A 17,392-nucleotide genomic window follows, 5' to 3' on the forward strand; every position below is an offset into this window, starting at 1 on the left:
CCATATTGAATCTTTTCAAACATAAACAGAATTAAGTATCACTTCAATTTCTACAATTATTGGTACAGTAGAACTTTGTTTATTCGGATCTCATTTATACGAGTACGTTATTGTTTAGCGTCAATTAGATGAAGTTATAACTGAACCTCCATTAATTGAATTACTGTCCAGCATACTTTCAGTTATACAAAGGCGTGTCCTGAAATCATACACGTTCGGTATGAACTGACTGTTTATGATACACGATTGAATGTTTGGATCGAAATTGTTGCTCAATCTCACTTATCCAATCGTCGGTTCTTATTATCGAAACTCATAAGAACAGCTGGTAAAGATGGCTAGTGAACTGTTATCCTTAGAATTCGTTAGTTAACTGAAGGGCCTTGTCCCGCAACATATTCGGATAAACGAAGTTATCCTGTGATATATGAATAACGGGAGAAATAATTGTTTATGACAAAGAGAGATAAACAAATTATTTCTTTCTGTATTTAAAATATATAGATAAATCGTCCAAAATAATAAAACTTCGTGCATGTTAATGATTTCTTTCTCATAACGTTAAAGAGCTTATTTATGTTAAAATTATCACAACATGGACAAATTTTTAAATAATGTAAAATTATTATTATTATTGTTGCTGTTGTTACTTACAATACTTTTACCGTCATTATTATTTATTTCCCAGGATATGATATGCCAGTTTTATAATTATAAATCGTAAGTAATAGGTAAAAACACAGGTACAAACACATTTCTAAGGCATACATACATTACATATTCATATATATATATAATGTATAATGTACTTGAATAAAGTATAAAATAACATGTTTATTTACCTAATTATGAAAAATATAGTTCATATCTTAAATATAACACACTCCAGCATACAGTATCAAATATTTATTTATATTCAGCTTTTTGTAAATGTTTCCTGCAAAAAGATATTTAATTACGTTTTAATGATATATACGGAAAACAATATTATACAAATATGAATAATATGAAAAGAGTTGTAAAACAATATTAATAATATATTAATACATTAATTATATATTTATTATTTCCATTTTATATTTTATTAAAAGAAAACATTATATGTTTTAATTACTTGATTTATACTAATATTATATGCTATATATCATGTAACAAAATAAATATATCATTTAAAATATTATGCTTATATTTAATGATTTATATTTAGGTAGATAAAATTATAGCTAAATGTTCATAAGAATCGCATTTCTAGAAGCTAAATTCCAATTTCCTTATGTAATTTCTTAGATTCGTTGTATTTCGAATATGGTTTCTATTATCCGTATGAATGAAAAGTTAAACTATTTCTCAATGGGTTACATTGACAATGTTTATCTTTTATTATTTTATACAATCAAATCTTCGTTTTCTTCCTTATCATCTGTCACCACTTTAAAGAATTATCTCCCTATAGCATATTATTTTGCAAATTCAGATAATTAACTTTCTTTAACTTGACCATATGTTCATTGCATTTAATGTGAAAAAAGGTGAAAAGAATTTAAGGTGAAAAGAAAAAATGTTCAGTATTTTTAATTCAGTTATTATATAAATAATGCTACGTAAGTAACTATATTTGTATCAATATAATAACGGAGTTCGTAAAAATCCAAATTCAACGGAATATTTTCTCCTGTAAATGGCCTTAAATACCATCATTTACAAAATTCATATTACTAAAGATCATACTACGTTCAAACATTTAAAACAAAATAGGTACGAGGGGATACAGACAAAGGTATTTACACATCAGTAGTTTTTCTTGACATTTAAATACATATCTCTGATCGTAAATTCAAGTATGAGAAATTATTATTGCAGAAATAAAATGCACAGTTTTGTCAGTAAAATATCTCATTCAAAAACTTTTTAATATTTGCAAATACTCATTGTACTATGTATGTATATGTATATGTATGTATATATATATATATATATATACATACATATATGTACATATTTATAACAAAACACGCAAGTTTTATAGATCTATTTTTCTCATACAAACGCGATTTCTATTGTTTAATATTATTAAACAATTAACATATTCTATATGGTTTTATATTTATCTGTACAAACAAAAGTAATAAAAATATGAAATTCTATCAAAAGAAAGAGGTACAAGTAACTATTCAATTTTATTCCGCAAAAGATATCATTTTGGAAAATGATTTGTTCAAAACATTTGCTTGTTTAAAATAGACACTTTTCTTTCGATAATATTAATTTCTCTTTTAGAAGCATTTAAAATGGCTATGTTGCCACATCTAAATTGGGTTATTACCAAAATACAGGACGCTATGTAATATATTATAATATTATCACCGAGTATGAATACTTCATATAAAAATAAATTGAAAATGGTCAATATTTTTTTTTAACGAAGCTTCATTTTCTAAGGAGAAGTAAGTATTTACGAAACAAATATATATATATATTCTTATGCTTATATGAATCCACACACACATATATATATATATATATATATATATATATATATATATATAAATATGCAAATTCTACTTTCTCGAAAACGAAATCTAATTAAAAGATCAGAAATGAAATCTATAATTCCGCTTTTCATTTCAATTTATTCTTTTATAAGATATCGTACTCTGTTAGTTAGTAACATATTTTGTGGCATGCCATCGGAGATTGATCATCAGAGCCAGTAGTAAAATATTTTCTAATTAATTAAGTGTAAATCGGTAGAGTCGGGTTGCTTGAGAGTGTTCCCCTAAGTACAGGTGGTCAACTCCATCCACGATCCGACCACGAGAGCAATAGGTAGTAGAGGCATGATTAACAATTACGTAGCTAATGGTCACTATCTCATTGCATAAAACATTAAATTTCTATTGTGTTGCATTAATAAGAAAAAAAGATAATGATATACAAAAGTACAAAAGATATTGCTGAGACGTTTTTTTTAACAAATTTACAAACTTCAAAAGGGTTGTAAAAGAGACTATATGAAAAATTGTTAGTGCGATTACTTATGTAAAATACTATTTGTGTGTACATATATAATAAATTGTGTGTAATATCTCGTTCTATTTCTAAAAAAAATTGTTTCAGTTTTAACATATACAATACATTCAAGTGTACCTTAATATATAAGAATTTTAGATATAAAAAGATATCTTTCACCTCTTATAAGAATAATTATTACTTAGATGAATTTATCACTTATTTATATGTATAAATTTATGAGCGTTATTTCTGCCCCTTTTAAATTTGTAGATACCATTAAAAAACATGTATGTAATTAGAAAAAAGAAAAGGAGATATTAATCCAATGAAAAAGACATTTGTATTATAATAAAATAAAAATTAGAAGTTTCATTCGTGATGTTGAATAAATAATAAATAAATATTACTGAAATAGTGACTCATTGCTTGGTATATATATATATATGTGTATATATACGAATGAAACAACGATATTTAGGCAGTTATTTTACGGTGTGGTGACTGCTTTTCGTTTTATCTTATTAGTACAAACGAAATCATTATCGGAGTCACTACTGTAAACTTTTGCACGGTTGTAAGGCTTGAGATACCGAAGTTACTGATATATAATATTGGAGGATTAATCTATGGATATACTGCGCTCAAACGTTAATCAATATTTAATGTAAAAGTCCTTACTTCGAATTTAATTTTCTCTATGCATAAATTATAACGAAAATAGATTATATATGTAAACAGAATATTTATAAAAAAATTATAGTGTTAATGCGAGTAACTAAAGCGTCAGTGTGAATAGGCACTTTATCAGAAAATAAATATCTCATAAGCCGCGTTACGTTCTTAACTAAAAATGTTACTTAATCTTAGAAATAATAACTTTAACATTAAATATATTGCAAACTATTAGCCGTCTGAAACTATATATATGTATATATATATATATATATATATATATATATCAATATTTCCAGTATCACAAATCCTATCACAATGTAAAACTTCATTCGAAAGTCAGCCTGAACATTTCTGAATCTTCCTTTCTAAAAAATTTGATTGCTTACTCGAATCAACGTTAAATAGTGAAGATACATCTTAAATTAACAAATACATTTGATATTTCTCCACTATTTTAAATTAAATATCTTTTTTTCAGGCATCTTTTCGCAAATATAAGAACAATGAAAATTTTTTGAATTCTGATTAAACTACATATCTTCCAACCAAATAAATTAAATCTTAACAGTGAGATATATTTTATAACACTTAAAACGCTTAAAACATGCTAATTACCCTTCTACCACTTGCTTCATCCAATTAGAATCACATCAATATGTAACTACTTGTAACAATGTTGATTAATTTAATTATATAAAAGTCATAAAAATATATATTTGAAAGCACTTTTCAGTACTTTCAATATTAACTGAACCACAGAGAGTATTTTATAAATTATAATTATAAATTAAAACAAAAAAATCGTATTAATAGCAAAAAAAACAAGTTATATAATTATTTAGAAAACTATTCATTACAAACTTTAACATTAATTAAATAAAATCATAAAAAATATGTATTTGTTAATATTAAATCACAACTAATTTTAATGCGTATATAGCATAACTAATTTATCTGAGAACATTGTAACAATTTGTAAGCAACTGGTGCAAAAGCTATTTGATATGAAAAGATATATTCTCTGTAGCTGAAACAATTTTTTTTAAGAACCTAAAAAGATTTCAATTTAATTTTGTTAAACAAAATAACCTATACTTTAGTAATTGTGATATATAGTAGCATCTATCCAAATACGGACAACAATACGCATACATATAGTTATTGAACATAATGAACATAATTAAAGTAAATAATTCAATATATATCTAGAATGTGATTAAGAAAGTTTGAATTTATTCAAAGGCTCATTGTTTATATGCATCTGAGTTTTTGAAGTCTAACTTGTAATCTTTTGTGACGTTGAATATTATTATTTCATCTTCAAATTTATTTCAAATTAGTGCTATCATATTATAGATAAGACTATATAATTTATAAAATTTTTATAAACTTTTGGGGTTTGTTTCAAACATGCTCCTATAAGAAAATCTATCGTCATCACTTAATATGCTTTTTTTATGTTATATTATTTTAAGATGATAAATGTACATTTATATTACTCACAAAACATTCCAATGTTCCCAAATAAATCACGCATATCTTTGTGGTGTGAGCGCGTGCGCATATGGAGATATGATATATACAGGATATAAGTTAAAACATAAAAGACAGTTCAGATATAGATCCTGCTCTTCAAAATAATGAAATTAGTTCAAATAAACGCACGTACCATTTAAGCTTTTCAAATTACAAATTGCTTTATCCTTAAAAAAATAATATCTATCTATTGTTTTCACATCAAATTTAAAATAAATATGTTGCACCTCGATGTAGTATCCACCTTATAGATGCTAATTGTAGGTTTTCATATTCTGTCAACTTTTCTTGTCATGCTATATTCAATTAGCTTATTAAATTTGGAAGTATTTTTAGAACAGTTATGAAGATTACACATATTGAAATTGAACATTATTTGTAAATTTTCACTTCATATGTTTTAGCGCAGTACTATTTGTAACTTAAAAACAGTATCAAATCAAATAAGTCTGTGTGAATTTATTTTATTATTGTAATGTACCGAATTAATTTTGAAACGATTTCGTGGTGTATATATTTAAAAATATATAAAAACATTAAAACAGTATTTTAAAGGTATAACAATATTTCTTTATACATATTGTACTATGTATAATATTCACACGTATTTAGAAACTATGAAAAAACTATGAAACAAAATTATGTTAAGTAATATATTATAAATACAGTTATAAATATACTATGTATATATATCATGTTGTGGAAGCTTGTTAGATATAATAGACTATTTTTTATGTTTTACATGTTATGAAAATATAGTATTTAATTGTAAGTGCAAAATAACATCCAGAAGAAAAGATATAAATCTGTTAGTGAAAATTTAAAAAATATTTACAAATAACAATCTATATAACTATTTAAAAATTAACATTGCCTTGATTTCTTGTCATATCAATATTATATCTTGTTCATTATTATACCAGAGGCTAAATATATTGATCAAAGAGGTAATTTCAATGCAAAACCAAAACGCGAAAGAAGCATATTGTTACATAAAGATGAAAGCGAAATTTTGTTTATAAATTCATTGTGACAATTACCTACAACTCATGATTTTTCACGATTTATCAGTAAATTTGACTTCTAGTATAGTTAAAAATTTCGTTTTGTTTATTATTTAAAACCAAAAAAGACAAAACTTTACTTGTTATATAATATTTCATCATAAATCCTAAATGATGCTTCATTTCTTGATAAAATTAATATATTTTTTCATTTGTTTGGGAAGTAATAGTATCATCATTTTCCTTGTGATCTTAACAAATGTTTCATGTATCATAAAAAAGTTCTATGTACAAGATAACAAGTATGTATATATACATATACTAAAAAAAATTGACTCAAATTCGCAATATTATTCCAGATTAAAACATAAGAAAGATTTACATCACAAAATAGAAATTAGGGAATATGTAATATACAATTTAATTGCTAATTTATTAGTGAATACTTTCTTTCCATCATGTAAAGAAAAACAGAAAAAAATCCAAGTTCCTTCTCAAATTTAAAATGATTTACGATTATTATTTTACAATGACTATATGGAATAATACTGCGATATTCAGCACTTTGTTTTTTACTTCATATGCACATACGCGTATACACACGCACACATACAAAACATATATAAAGATATATACACATAATAAAAGAGGAAAAAGCAGAGATAGGAAATAGGAATGCAGTGTTTAGCGAGAGAGAATCGATGGTACATTTCAAATTGTTCAATTTGAACCAACATTCTAGAAAGTTAAAAGCTTTTGTACTGCTTTGATATGGACTATATATATTCCACTAAAAACTCATTGATAATTATTTAACAAAATTATCACAGATTTAATCAAAAACTAATAGCGTGTGCAACGTATACAACTTTATATAAAAGAAATGTGTAACCAAAATCTGTACTCTTGGTAAATAGTGTCACAAAATAATACTCTATTACACAAAATACAAATGTATCCTATGTTAAAATTATTCGCAACCAATGCTATAAAACACTGACAATAATCATCTATTGTTTGTTAACTGATTGTAAATAATAAAACTATATTTAAAATCAAATTATCAATATTCTTACTTTCCATTTTTGGTTTTCGATTTCCATGAGAAGCATTCAATTCATGATTTACGATGAATTTATGTTTTATACACATCGTTTCCTTCTCGCATATTTTATGCGCACGTATGAACATTTTTAGCAAATAACTGTCGTGTATTAGAAGTCATCGATACCACCATCAGGGACACCAGAACGTACTTTATCCAATACTTTATTAACAAATTCGGTTGAATGATTTGCTATTCGTATTTCTGTAACAAAAAAATAAAGAACATGAAATAGATATCCATCCTTCCTGGAACTGTTGATAACATTCAAATCACACAATTTAAGTAATGAAATAATTTTAAAACTTATTTAAGAAAACGTTAATTTAAAATAAACAAATAATTTATAGTGTAGAACTTTACAGAAGTATCTAACAAATTAATTAATATAATCCCATAATTTTTTGTAAATTGTTTTTACCATACTATTTCATATATTTATATAAAAATTTTCAAAGTACTACTAACTGGTAGCTAATTTACAGTATTTTTCCATTTGACGTGTCAACTCTTCTTGATTTTCGGGATTAGGTTCTGTTAATTTTGCAGCGAGCGTTTGCTTAGCCTGGCATATACCTTGAATTAAACGTTCTGCAACAATAATTATTGACATATTAAATTAGCTTTTCTACTCTTAAAAAGTTTATCAAAAAGAAAAAATTTGCTAAAATTTCCAAATATGTTAAGATTATTGATAATAAAATAAAAAAAAATTTGGATTTCAAGAAAATATATTTGGTTACATATGACTACAATTACAAGTACTCAACTGTGTTCCTGTTCTAATCCATGTAATTTTATTTTATTTGCTTCATGTTGAGCTTTCTTCTTTAAACGGCATGCTCTTGAAGCAAGTTTATTCTTTTCCTTGCGCGTTTTGGGTCTTGCTGTAAATGGTAACTCAGAAACTGGTGTCATATCATTAATAATACGAGATAATTTATCCAATTCACGACCAATACTATATAATTTTCGTGGATTTGGAGTAAGATCATTTCCATCACCTTTTCGAGCTTTTCCACTGTGTTTAATTCCACGAAGCGCACAATGAGGACTAAAAACAGGATCTGTGGCTTCATTTAAAATATGTGGATCTTCAAGACGTGCTCTTGCCACAAGCCTTTGCCCTTTTGGCCCTTTTGCTTGAACATTATATTGCCAAAAATATCGTTCTTTCTTACTATGTTTACTATCTCGATTTGAATCTATACTACCACCTCCTACTCTACTTCCAGTGTTTTGATCTTCACCATCGCTACCACCGGTATCTACAAATAATTACTTTTAGTTTCAGATATACATGAAAATACGTTATATTAAGAGTTTTTAATTAGAACATTAAAAGTGATGTTATCATTCATAAACATTAAAGTACCATTATCACTACTGTAATCATCATAGTGATCACTGTCATCATCACTATCTTCATAACCTTCATCATGGCTAAGAGGATCAATATGATAGAGTGGATCTGGACTAAGTGCACCTCCAGTACTTAAACTACTTGTTGAGCCAGCTTCAACAACACCAAGGCTACCAGTACTTAATAAATGTGGACGTGGTTCTCTACGAGCCCAAATTTGGTCTAACGCCATTGTCCGGGTTGGTGCAGACATGGATAGTCTAGAAACTTTAGACTTATTACTCGTGCACTCAACATCCATCTGACCATGAGTGGAATTATCAAAAGAATTATCACAACGTCTCATTAACAATTCATGAAGAGCAGACTGCCCATTAGGTTTGTTTGTAGGATGTAGAGATGTTGAGGAACTTGCAGTTGAACTACCTTTAAAACAATTATTTAAAACATTACTTTTATCTTGAGAATATTTTGTTTATTTTAACATATAGATATGAAAATAATATATATATATATATATATATATATATATATATATATATATATATATCTTGAAAACAGTTTTTTAAATCATTAATATAGTTTTAAAATGTTTAGAATGTTTTTAATACATTAGAATACATTATTTTTCATTGTGTACATATAGTACATTAAATATGTATAATAATGCCTTGCACTTTAAATTTTATATATATTTTTACTATAAAACATATATTGCAAGTGATATTGTTAGTTTCAACATATTTTAGATTCATATAAAAAAATAATTTTTTGTACAGAATTTGTTAATAACAAGATTTTTACGAAAAGTATAAAATTAAGATAGATATAAAAAATATAAGTTATATATAAACCTGCAATATTACTAGTTCCTGGACTTGGAAAAGCATTGGGGCTAATTGTTTCCAAATTGTCAGCAACATTGATATTTATGTTCAAATTGAGTCCATGTGTATTTAAATATGTAGGGCAAATATTACGATATGTTGATCCAGATTGCGGGAAACTACTTGGAGCAAATACAACATTGTTATCATTAAACAATGGACCAACTGATTGAGCTACATTAACATCCATTTTAAATGGTTGAACTCTTTCTTCTGGTAAAAGTAAATCATCAAAATTTAAATCACCAAGGAGAGTATCGTCATTTGCATTTAATTCAGCAAGCGTAGGTCCTTGTATAAGATCTGCTTTATCTACTTGTAATATGTCATCATCTTCCCATTTCTCCGTTTTAAAAAAATCATCTAACTGTTCGGAATCTACTTTAAATGGCGATTCTATGTGATCAGATCTATTGGGCCATATTGATGTCAATGGAGATGGTGAAAATTGTTCATATACACCCCGAGCACTTCTGTGTCCTCCTGGTATAGGTACTGATGCTGAGGAAGGACCCATTTCTTGATTTGGTTCTTGTTTTATTATTCCATCCATTGAGCTAGTTTTAATCTCCGAAAATAGTTCAATATATCCAGATTCTCCCATCAATACATAAATCTTAAAATCAATTAAATTAAAAACTGAAACTTTGCTGAGTTATATATTTACATTAAAAAAATGATTTAAATTATATATAATGTATAGTAAAAAGATCTTACCAGTTTGTTTTTTTTTCTAAATATTTAACTCTATATATTTTACAATATAAATTCTTAATTTTAAATTTTCAAACGAAAATAAAATATATCCGATGGTTAAGTTCAAATCTAAAGACAAAAATAAATTAGGTATCCGTATATGTTTACAGATTCCCTTTATAGTTTACATAAATATTGCTGTCTAATACGAGGATTCAATTGGTTTGCATATTCCGTAATATTGTTAATTAGTAACAATTCTCAATCTGCACAATTACATAGTATACATATTCACCACCCTCAAATGGAACGACCATGACTTTCGTCAGCAAATATTTTTCCTAGCCAACAACATTGACTCAAAAAGTTTTCTGATCTTGGTGCCTGTAGTAAATTCAACCTTCTTCCAGGTTTAGCAAAAAATATTACAAACAAAGATATATATTGCTGTTTACTCTTGCACTACTCTCTTCAGTTACGCACCGAAAATTCATACAATCCAATCGTAAAATACAGTTTGTTATTGTTTTGCCACAAGATTTCGAGTCAGTATCACTGATATTAACATAAATAGGGAACGATCACATGACAAAAGTCGAGTATTCAGCCAATGAAAACATTTCACCAATCGCGAATAAACCTTTAAGTTGTCAATCATATATGATTTGCAAATATAATGCTGATTAGAATACTATCAAATAAAACATTAACTAAATCATAAATCTAGAAAAATATATTTAATGTTATAAAATTGCTAACAAATATAAAAAGAAGGGCGACGCTTATTTTTGTACAAGTTAATATCCAATAGTGAAAAACAATATTTACTAAAGACAGTAAAGGAAGCAATAATGATCAAAATCAGAATAAAAAAGTTGTTTGTCGCGCATAACCTTTTAAAATAATATGGCTAAATAAAAATTATAGTAAAACTTCAGGATGCATGATATAAAAAGCATAACAGAAGTAGAAATGAATATATTTTGTAAAATTTATATTAGTTTGGATACATATATATATATATATATATATATATATATATATATATATATATTAGAATGTTAAATTATGTTTGAAATATTTGTAAAACATTTTTATTGTTAAATTACATATGTACATATATTATAAGAGGCACCACAAACATACATATCTATATATATCGCTTGAATCATTCTTTTAGATATTTATAAGAAGAGAATATGTTAATCTCAGTGAAGTATAATTCAATATTTTTCTAATAATTGCTTACTTTTCACATATTAAAGCTTTTATGTATTAAAAATGCTATAAACTTTCATGAATTTTAATTTAGAAGAAATATGCATATACATATATAAATTATATATATAAAAAAAATATGAGAATGTTTGTTAAAATAAATAATATAGAATTCTTCATAATGTCATATATGAAGTAAATAAGAAGTAAATGAAATAATATAGATTTTATATATATATAATCATAGGTTTATGTAGATGTAAAATACATCACTCGATTGTCCTTCTAGAGTCTGGATATTGAAGATAATCAGAATTACAGACCATATAGCTATTTTATCGTTCTCATATTTGTGAGTTCCGTTAGAGTAAAGTATTTACATTGTGATATTTCATGTTATTTTTGTTTACCTTTGAAAAGAGAGTAATTACAAGTATTAAAAATATAAAACTATACTAACTAAAGGTAAATAACACAGATGAATAATTTGGATAACCTATAACATTTTGTAGAAAAACATTACATTTGTGATGGTTTAAATATGGCTGGTGACAAAGTAGTAGGTGGTTCTTCGCATCTAACCAAGGAAAAAGTACATAAAGAAGATACTTATAATGAAAATTTAAATGTAGAAGATGAATTTACAGAACCTATTGAATATGTACCTTGCCCTGAATTTAATTTTTCGGTAAGTCGTTTAAACAAGAAATTGTACTTAGATAATTATATTTGCGCTTAAATTGTTCAACGTCAAAGAAAAATTTCTAAATAATAAAATTGTGATATTATTATTATTATTATTATTATTATTATTATTATTATTAATTTCTTAAATATTATACTGAAAATTCTAACGAAAATAAATATAGTTATTAGTATAGTTATTAATATAATAATATATAATAATAAAATAATAATATTTGCAGTTATAAAATATGTGCAATATAAATATGTATGTTTTCATCAATTTGAAAATTAGTTTATATATTCAATTTATATTAAAAGAAATAATTTTTTATTTACATGATGTATATTGAATATTATTCCAGGAATATTTGACATATATATATATATATACATTTTTATACATTATATATACATATTTATACGTATATAATCATATTACATCTAATAACTATTTGTGTAAACAATTATTTTTTATATTTAAAATTATACATGTTAAACATCCGCTCCTGACAGATAATTTATTTTTCTTATAATACATAGGTTTGTATTTTCTAGAAATATAGTACATATTGTTATATCCAGACCAATTATTATTATTTGCACCATATAATTGTACATTTATACGTTAGACATAAATTTTGACAAGCCATTAGCATTTATGATTTTTAAACTCTATTTATGATCTTAAACTCTAGTCTTTTCATCTAAGCTAGAAACATTAAATTTTTATTTTTCACTGCATATAACTACATTCCACAAATTTTTACCTTTGTTAACATATGGTTTAGCAAATTTAAGATACTTTCATTTATTAATTGCACTAATAAAGAGTTTTCTCTTGGTTATATAATCATCGCGATGCTTTATTGATTTGGTCACACTGAAATCAACTGGAATTGGATGATAACAATATTTGAATTTCAAAGCATTATCCAGTGTAAGATTTGAGCAATCTAGTAAGACAAATTGTGTCTAAGAAATATTATTTTTTATTAGTTTTATGGGATGTTCTATTAATATGAAACATAATATTCTACTGAATGTTAATGATAATCTTATATATACTTAGAAATATTTAATATTAAGAAGTCAGTTAAATAAAGTGAAAAAGAAAAACATCTGGGAAATAATAGTAAAAGTAGAAATAAAGGAGATCATAGTTAATGATTTTTAATTTCCAGTTTTCAGTAATTGTTATTTGATCTTTTATCCTTTTTTTGATTCTTTTAATTTAAAAACACCTTTTCTTCCCTCTGTCTCGCTCTTTCTCTGTTTTTTCAAGTAGAAATTTATAGAAGATTATTCTGTTGAAAACAACTTCAAACCTGGTACCACTCGGTTTATTTTTAAATAATATCTTAATTATGTAAAAGGATTAATTTAAGGATTAAGGATTAAGGATTAATTATGTAAAAGGATTAAAAACTATTGATAGTACTAAACTGTTGATCATTTATATTTAAAATGATATTTGTAATTTCAGTAATTCGAGATTTTTTATCATCTTATGGAAGCTCTTTATCTGTATAACTTATAACAAGATATTAAAGACTTTTTATTATTATTTATTTAAATTATGAAGTTTACTAATAACTAAATTTTATTTCATTTATTTTGGAAATGATACATTTTATATAGTAACTTTTAATACAATGTCTCGCATTATATTATATTACTGCAAATATTTTATATGTGTTTTAGACGATTACTTGTTGTTTCTGCAATGGATATTATGGACCATGTTTTGAGGAACCTGTTTGTCCAACATGTCACGCATTTCTATTTCCTAATGACATCGGTTTTTTGCCAGTTCCCATTTTCAGTCAAGTATGTTGTATTGTTTTATATACATATACATAGTAGAACTTCATTTATTTAAATATCATACAATTATATGATATAATAATGCCTAATTTTATCGTCTATTTAATGTTCATCGTCAAAGTATTGCCATTGTAACTTCTTCAACAATCCTTCCTAGGTCACCTCCTATTCTCTGCACCCGAGCTCCGATCATATTTAACGAATCTCTCTTCTTCACTGTTACTATGGTTGATCATCTTGTATCCTTTACTTGATAGTGACTCATACTCTTCTCAATAATTCCTGTGAATTTCCGTACAAATAGATACGCGCTTCTTTATCAGAAAAACGAGCATTTTCACATTTCTTTTATTTTTTGAAAATCTTTCAAGTTTGTAATTCCCATCATAATTAAATATTTCCAGTATGCAGTTTTTTATATTCAATCTCGATTATATTTTCATTTATCAATTTTCATCCCATCGACGCTCTGTCTCTAATGTAAAAAACAAACATTTTTGTGACTAATTATTTGATAAAAATCCAGTTATCTGTGTTTCATACGAATAAATGAAGTTCATTGGCAAACAAGAAAATAAAGATATGTATGTATGTACTTATATACATATTATCTTTTATTTTTTACATATAGAAATCAGATGACGAAGATTCAGGAAATGATGAGCCAACAGAACTTTATTACAATCATGAAAGAAGAGCAAGTCAACAACAACAAAATTCTGCGCAAAACGTGAATGTGTTAAACCTAGCAAAAAGATCCGGTGTACGCTGTATCAAGCCTCCGAGATATGGTTCAAGGAACAGACATATTTTACTTGCGCAGCAGCAACAACATCACGGTATAAATACAAGTAGCCCAAAAAATATGGCAGTTGTATCTCAAAATGCGCAGCTTTCACACAGCGTCCATTCTGACAGTATGCAAAATATAGATAATGGAAACAATGATATTCATCGTGAAAATAATAAAGAAAAAGATTCCAGTTCTAGTTCTGCACGTGTGGCAGATGGAGCATTACATAACATTGTCCCATTCCAGAGAGTTAAGGAAGTAGAAAGTCGACCATATTATTATCGGAATTGCAAAGTACAAAGTAATGCAGGAGAAATGTCAAGATCGAAAAATTTGTCTGAACGATTAGAGATGTTAACGAATTATAAGCACGCCAAATATGAATCTATCGCTGAACCAGGCTTAATGGAAAGATTACCACCTGAAGTATTGTTAGTTGTCTTCTCACACTTGGATGATGTTAGTCTTTGGTCAGCTGCGAATGTTTGCCGTAGATGGTGTGGTTTGTTATCGACACACGTAACGCCACAGCAGTGGCAACGAAATGTGAAATTACGATGGCCTTTATATAAACCTATCGGAACTGTTAAAAACTGGTATAAACTATATGATTTTTTGGCTTCTTCAGCGCCTTGTAGAACGTGTTTAGCACAAGCGTGTTTGATGTCTCGATCGCCAAGTATTGAAGAAAATTCATGGAGAAAAAATCGTTTGCATAGCGAGCTTAAAAGTTTGAGAATAGATCCTCCTGAGGGTATTGAAGCAACACCCTTGGATCAGAAGTGTTGCCATTGGCAAGCTACGATAACTGGACCTGTAGGGAGTCCGTACGAAGGAGGTTTATTTTATCTTTACCTGCAAGTCCCGTGCACGTATGTATAAATGTGTATTTTTCTTATTATTAGAGGTATGCGAGAACTTAAACATGTTAGATCGAATCAAGTCGAGAATTTTCCTCAGAGTCGGATCAGATTTCTGAAAGTATCTCGCGACTCATGAATATCGAAATTTTCGAAAATTGGGAGAATCCGAATCACGTTTCGGGACAGTCTTCTTTTAAATATAAGCATTTATTAAATGTAAGCTATTATTTCAATTTTCAAATTTTCTTGAGATATTTTTGACTGATTTATGTTATAAAATTATATTGATTTACCTATGTTTTTTACTACCAATTTATGTTCCTACATACTTCATATATAGGAATGTAAAATAAATTTAACAAATAAAAATAACAGATTTCTTAAGAGTAAATCTTGTCAAAATCAATGTTTACGGATTGATATAGTCTCTCTTTGGTTAGATGTTAAATATTATTTATATAACCATTGTTCGATTTCAATTTTCTAATTTCTTTTTCTTACATTCTTTTTAAACTTTTGCAGTTACCCTTTGTATCCACCGATAGTAAGGTTTCTTACAAAAATACTTCATCCAAATGTTTCTAGACATGGTGATGTTGGAATAGACTCAATACTTCATAACTGGTCATTAGCACTAACAATTTCGAAGGTGTTAATCAGTGTTCAAAGCTTGCTCACGGATCCATACTGTCAGGTAATATAGAGAACAATAATAATTTAACAAACATTGTACTCATTTATTTTTTAGAACTATTTATAAATAAATTACATTGTGTTAATAATCACATGTCGGTGATAATTATATAAGATTTTTAATCGTATAATATTTAAAAAATAATATTAAAGTTAATATAACACATTATTAATATTAATAATAAATATTAATAAACACAAAATGCACAGGTCTGTATGGAACCGGAATTGGGAGAAATGTATATGAATGATCGTGAAAGGTTTGATGAAATCGCGAGGGCATGGACATGGCGATATGCTATGCATGATGTTATCACTCCACTATAAGCAATTTATAAATATCGTATTTCTTATATATAGGGTGTCAAAAAAAGGATTTAGGAACTTCAAACAGACGCTTTATTCACTGAAGAAAGGAAAGAACTTCGATTTAATATTTATAACAAATTAGAATTTTTGTAACATGTAAACATTTTTATTTATCGAAAGAGATCTCAAATAGTTCAGATATATGCAATCGAATTTTTATTTTTATTAATTTAACCCATTTTAATCTAAACTCTGCTTACGAAATTGTTGCTTACTCTAATAAACGTTATGAAACTACAGAGTTTGTAACTCTTTTCTTTGGACAATTGCATTATTCTTGTAGGAAATATTTATTAAGATCAATTTAATAATTTTCTAGTTTATAATGACGTTCACATAAAGAGTTACATATTTAAGATCATGACAGTAGATAAATAGATGTAGAAATGAAGTTGAAATATATTATTACCCGTTATGTAACTTATATACATATAAATATGTCTCCAAAATTTGCATTTGATTTAAGAATTATCTGTATTAATTTTGTGTGTACTATGCTATTTAATTAATATGTATTTCGTAAATTAATGTTACTAGAAAACAGAGCCAGAAAATAAAGAGGATTCTGTATATAAGTATATTTTTTAGTATAGATAATAATAAAGTTACAGTTAGGGCAAAATCAAATTACGATCTTATATATCACTTTACAGGTTTGTATCTTGCT

General features: G+C 26.4%; 2 protein-coding genes across 5 annotated transcripts; one reads left to right on the forward strand and one right to left on the reverse strand.

Moving 5' to 3' along the window:
• Nucleotides 1-612: 612 nt before the first annotated feature.
• LOC117208179 lies at nucleotides 613-10,895 on the reverse strand. 2 transcript variants are annotated; one of them, XR_004487642.1, is made up of 6 exons: nucleotides 9,550-10,256; nucleotides 8,708-9,121; nucleotides 8,103-8,600; nucleotides 7,801-7,923; nucleotides 7,304-7,536; nucleotides 613-937 (listed from the first exon to the last, which is right to left on the reverse strand). XR_004487642.1 is itself a non-coding variant. In XM_033449137.1 (6 exons), the coding sequence occupies exons 2-6, from the start codon at nucleotides 10,184-10,186 to the stop codon at nucleotides 7,442-7,444; spliced, it is 1,767 nt and encodes a 588-aa protein (XP_033305028.1). In that variant the 5' UTR covers nucleotides 10,187-10,198; nucleotides 10,300-10,895; the 3' UTR covers nucleotides 5,863-7,441. The 2 variants fall into 2 exon arrangements, 1 of the variants encoding a protein (XP_033305028.1); XM_033449137.1 differs by lacking the exon at nucleotides 613-937 and adding an exon at nucleotides 10,300-10,895 and having other exon boundaries at nucleotides 5,863-7,536; nucleotides 9,550-10,198.
• Nucleotides 10,896-11,743: 848 nt separating this feature from the next.
• On the forward strand, nucleotides 11,744-17,305 carry LOC117208094. 3 transcript variants are annotated; one of them, XM_033448952.1, is made up of 6 exons: nucleotides 11,744-11,868; nucleotides 12,009-12,184; nucleotides 13,885-14,010; nucleotides 14,639-15,672; nucleotides 16,186-16,357; nucleotides 16,567-17,305. In XM_033448952.1, the coding sequence occupies exons 2-6, from the start codon at nucleotides 12,038-12,040 to the stop codon at nucleotides 16,681-16,683; spliced, it is 1,596 nt and encodes a 531-aa protein (XP_033304843.1). In that variant the 5' UTR covers nucleotides 11,744-11,868; nucleotides 12,009-12,037; the 3' UTR covers nucleotides 16,684-17,305. The 3 variants fall into 3 exon arrangements, with proteins under 3 accessions (XP_033304843.1, XP_033304844.1, XP_033304842.1); XM_033448953.1 differs by having other exon boundaries at nucleotides 11,785-11,848; XM_033448951.1 differs by lacking the exon at nucleotides 11,744-11,868 and adding an exon at nucleotides 11,875-11,929.
• The last annotated feature ends 87 nt before the right edge of the window (nucleotides 17,306-17,392 follow it).

This window comes from Bombus bifarius, unplaced genomic scaffold (assembly GCF_011952205.1).
Source record: "Bombus bifarius isolate JDL3187 unplaced genomic scaffold, Bbif_JDL3187 scf7180000008056, whole genome shotgun sequence".
In the NCBI taxonomy this organism is placed as follows: domain Eukaryota; kingdom Metazoa; phylum Arthropoda; class Insecta; order Hymenoptera; family Apidae; genus Bombus; species Bombus bifarius.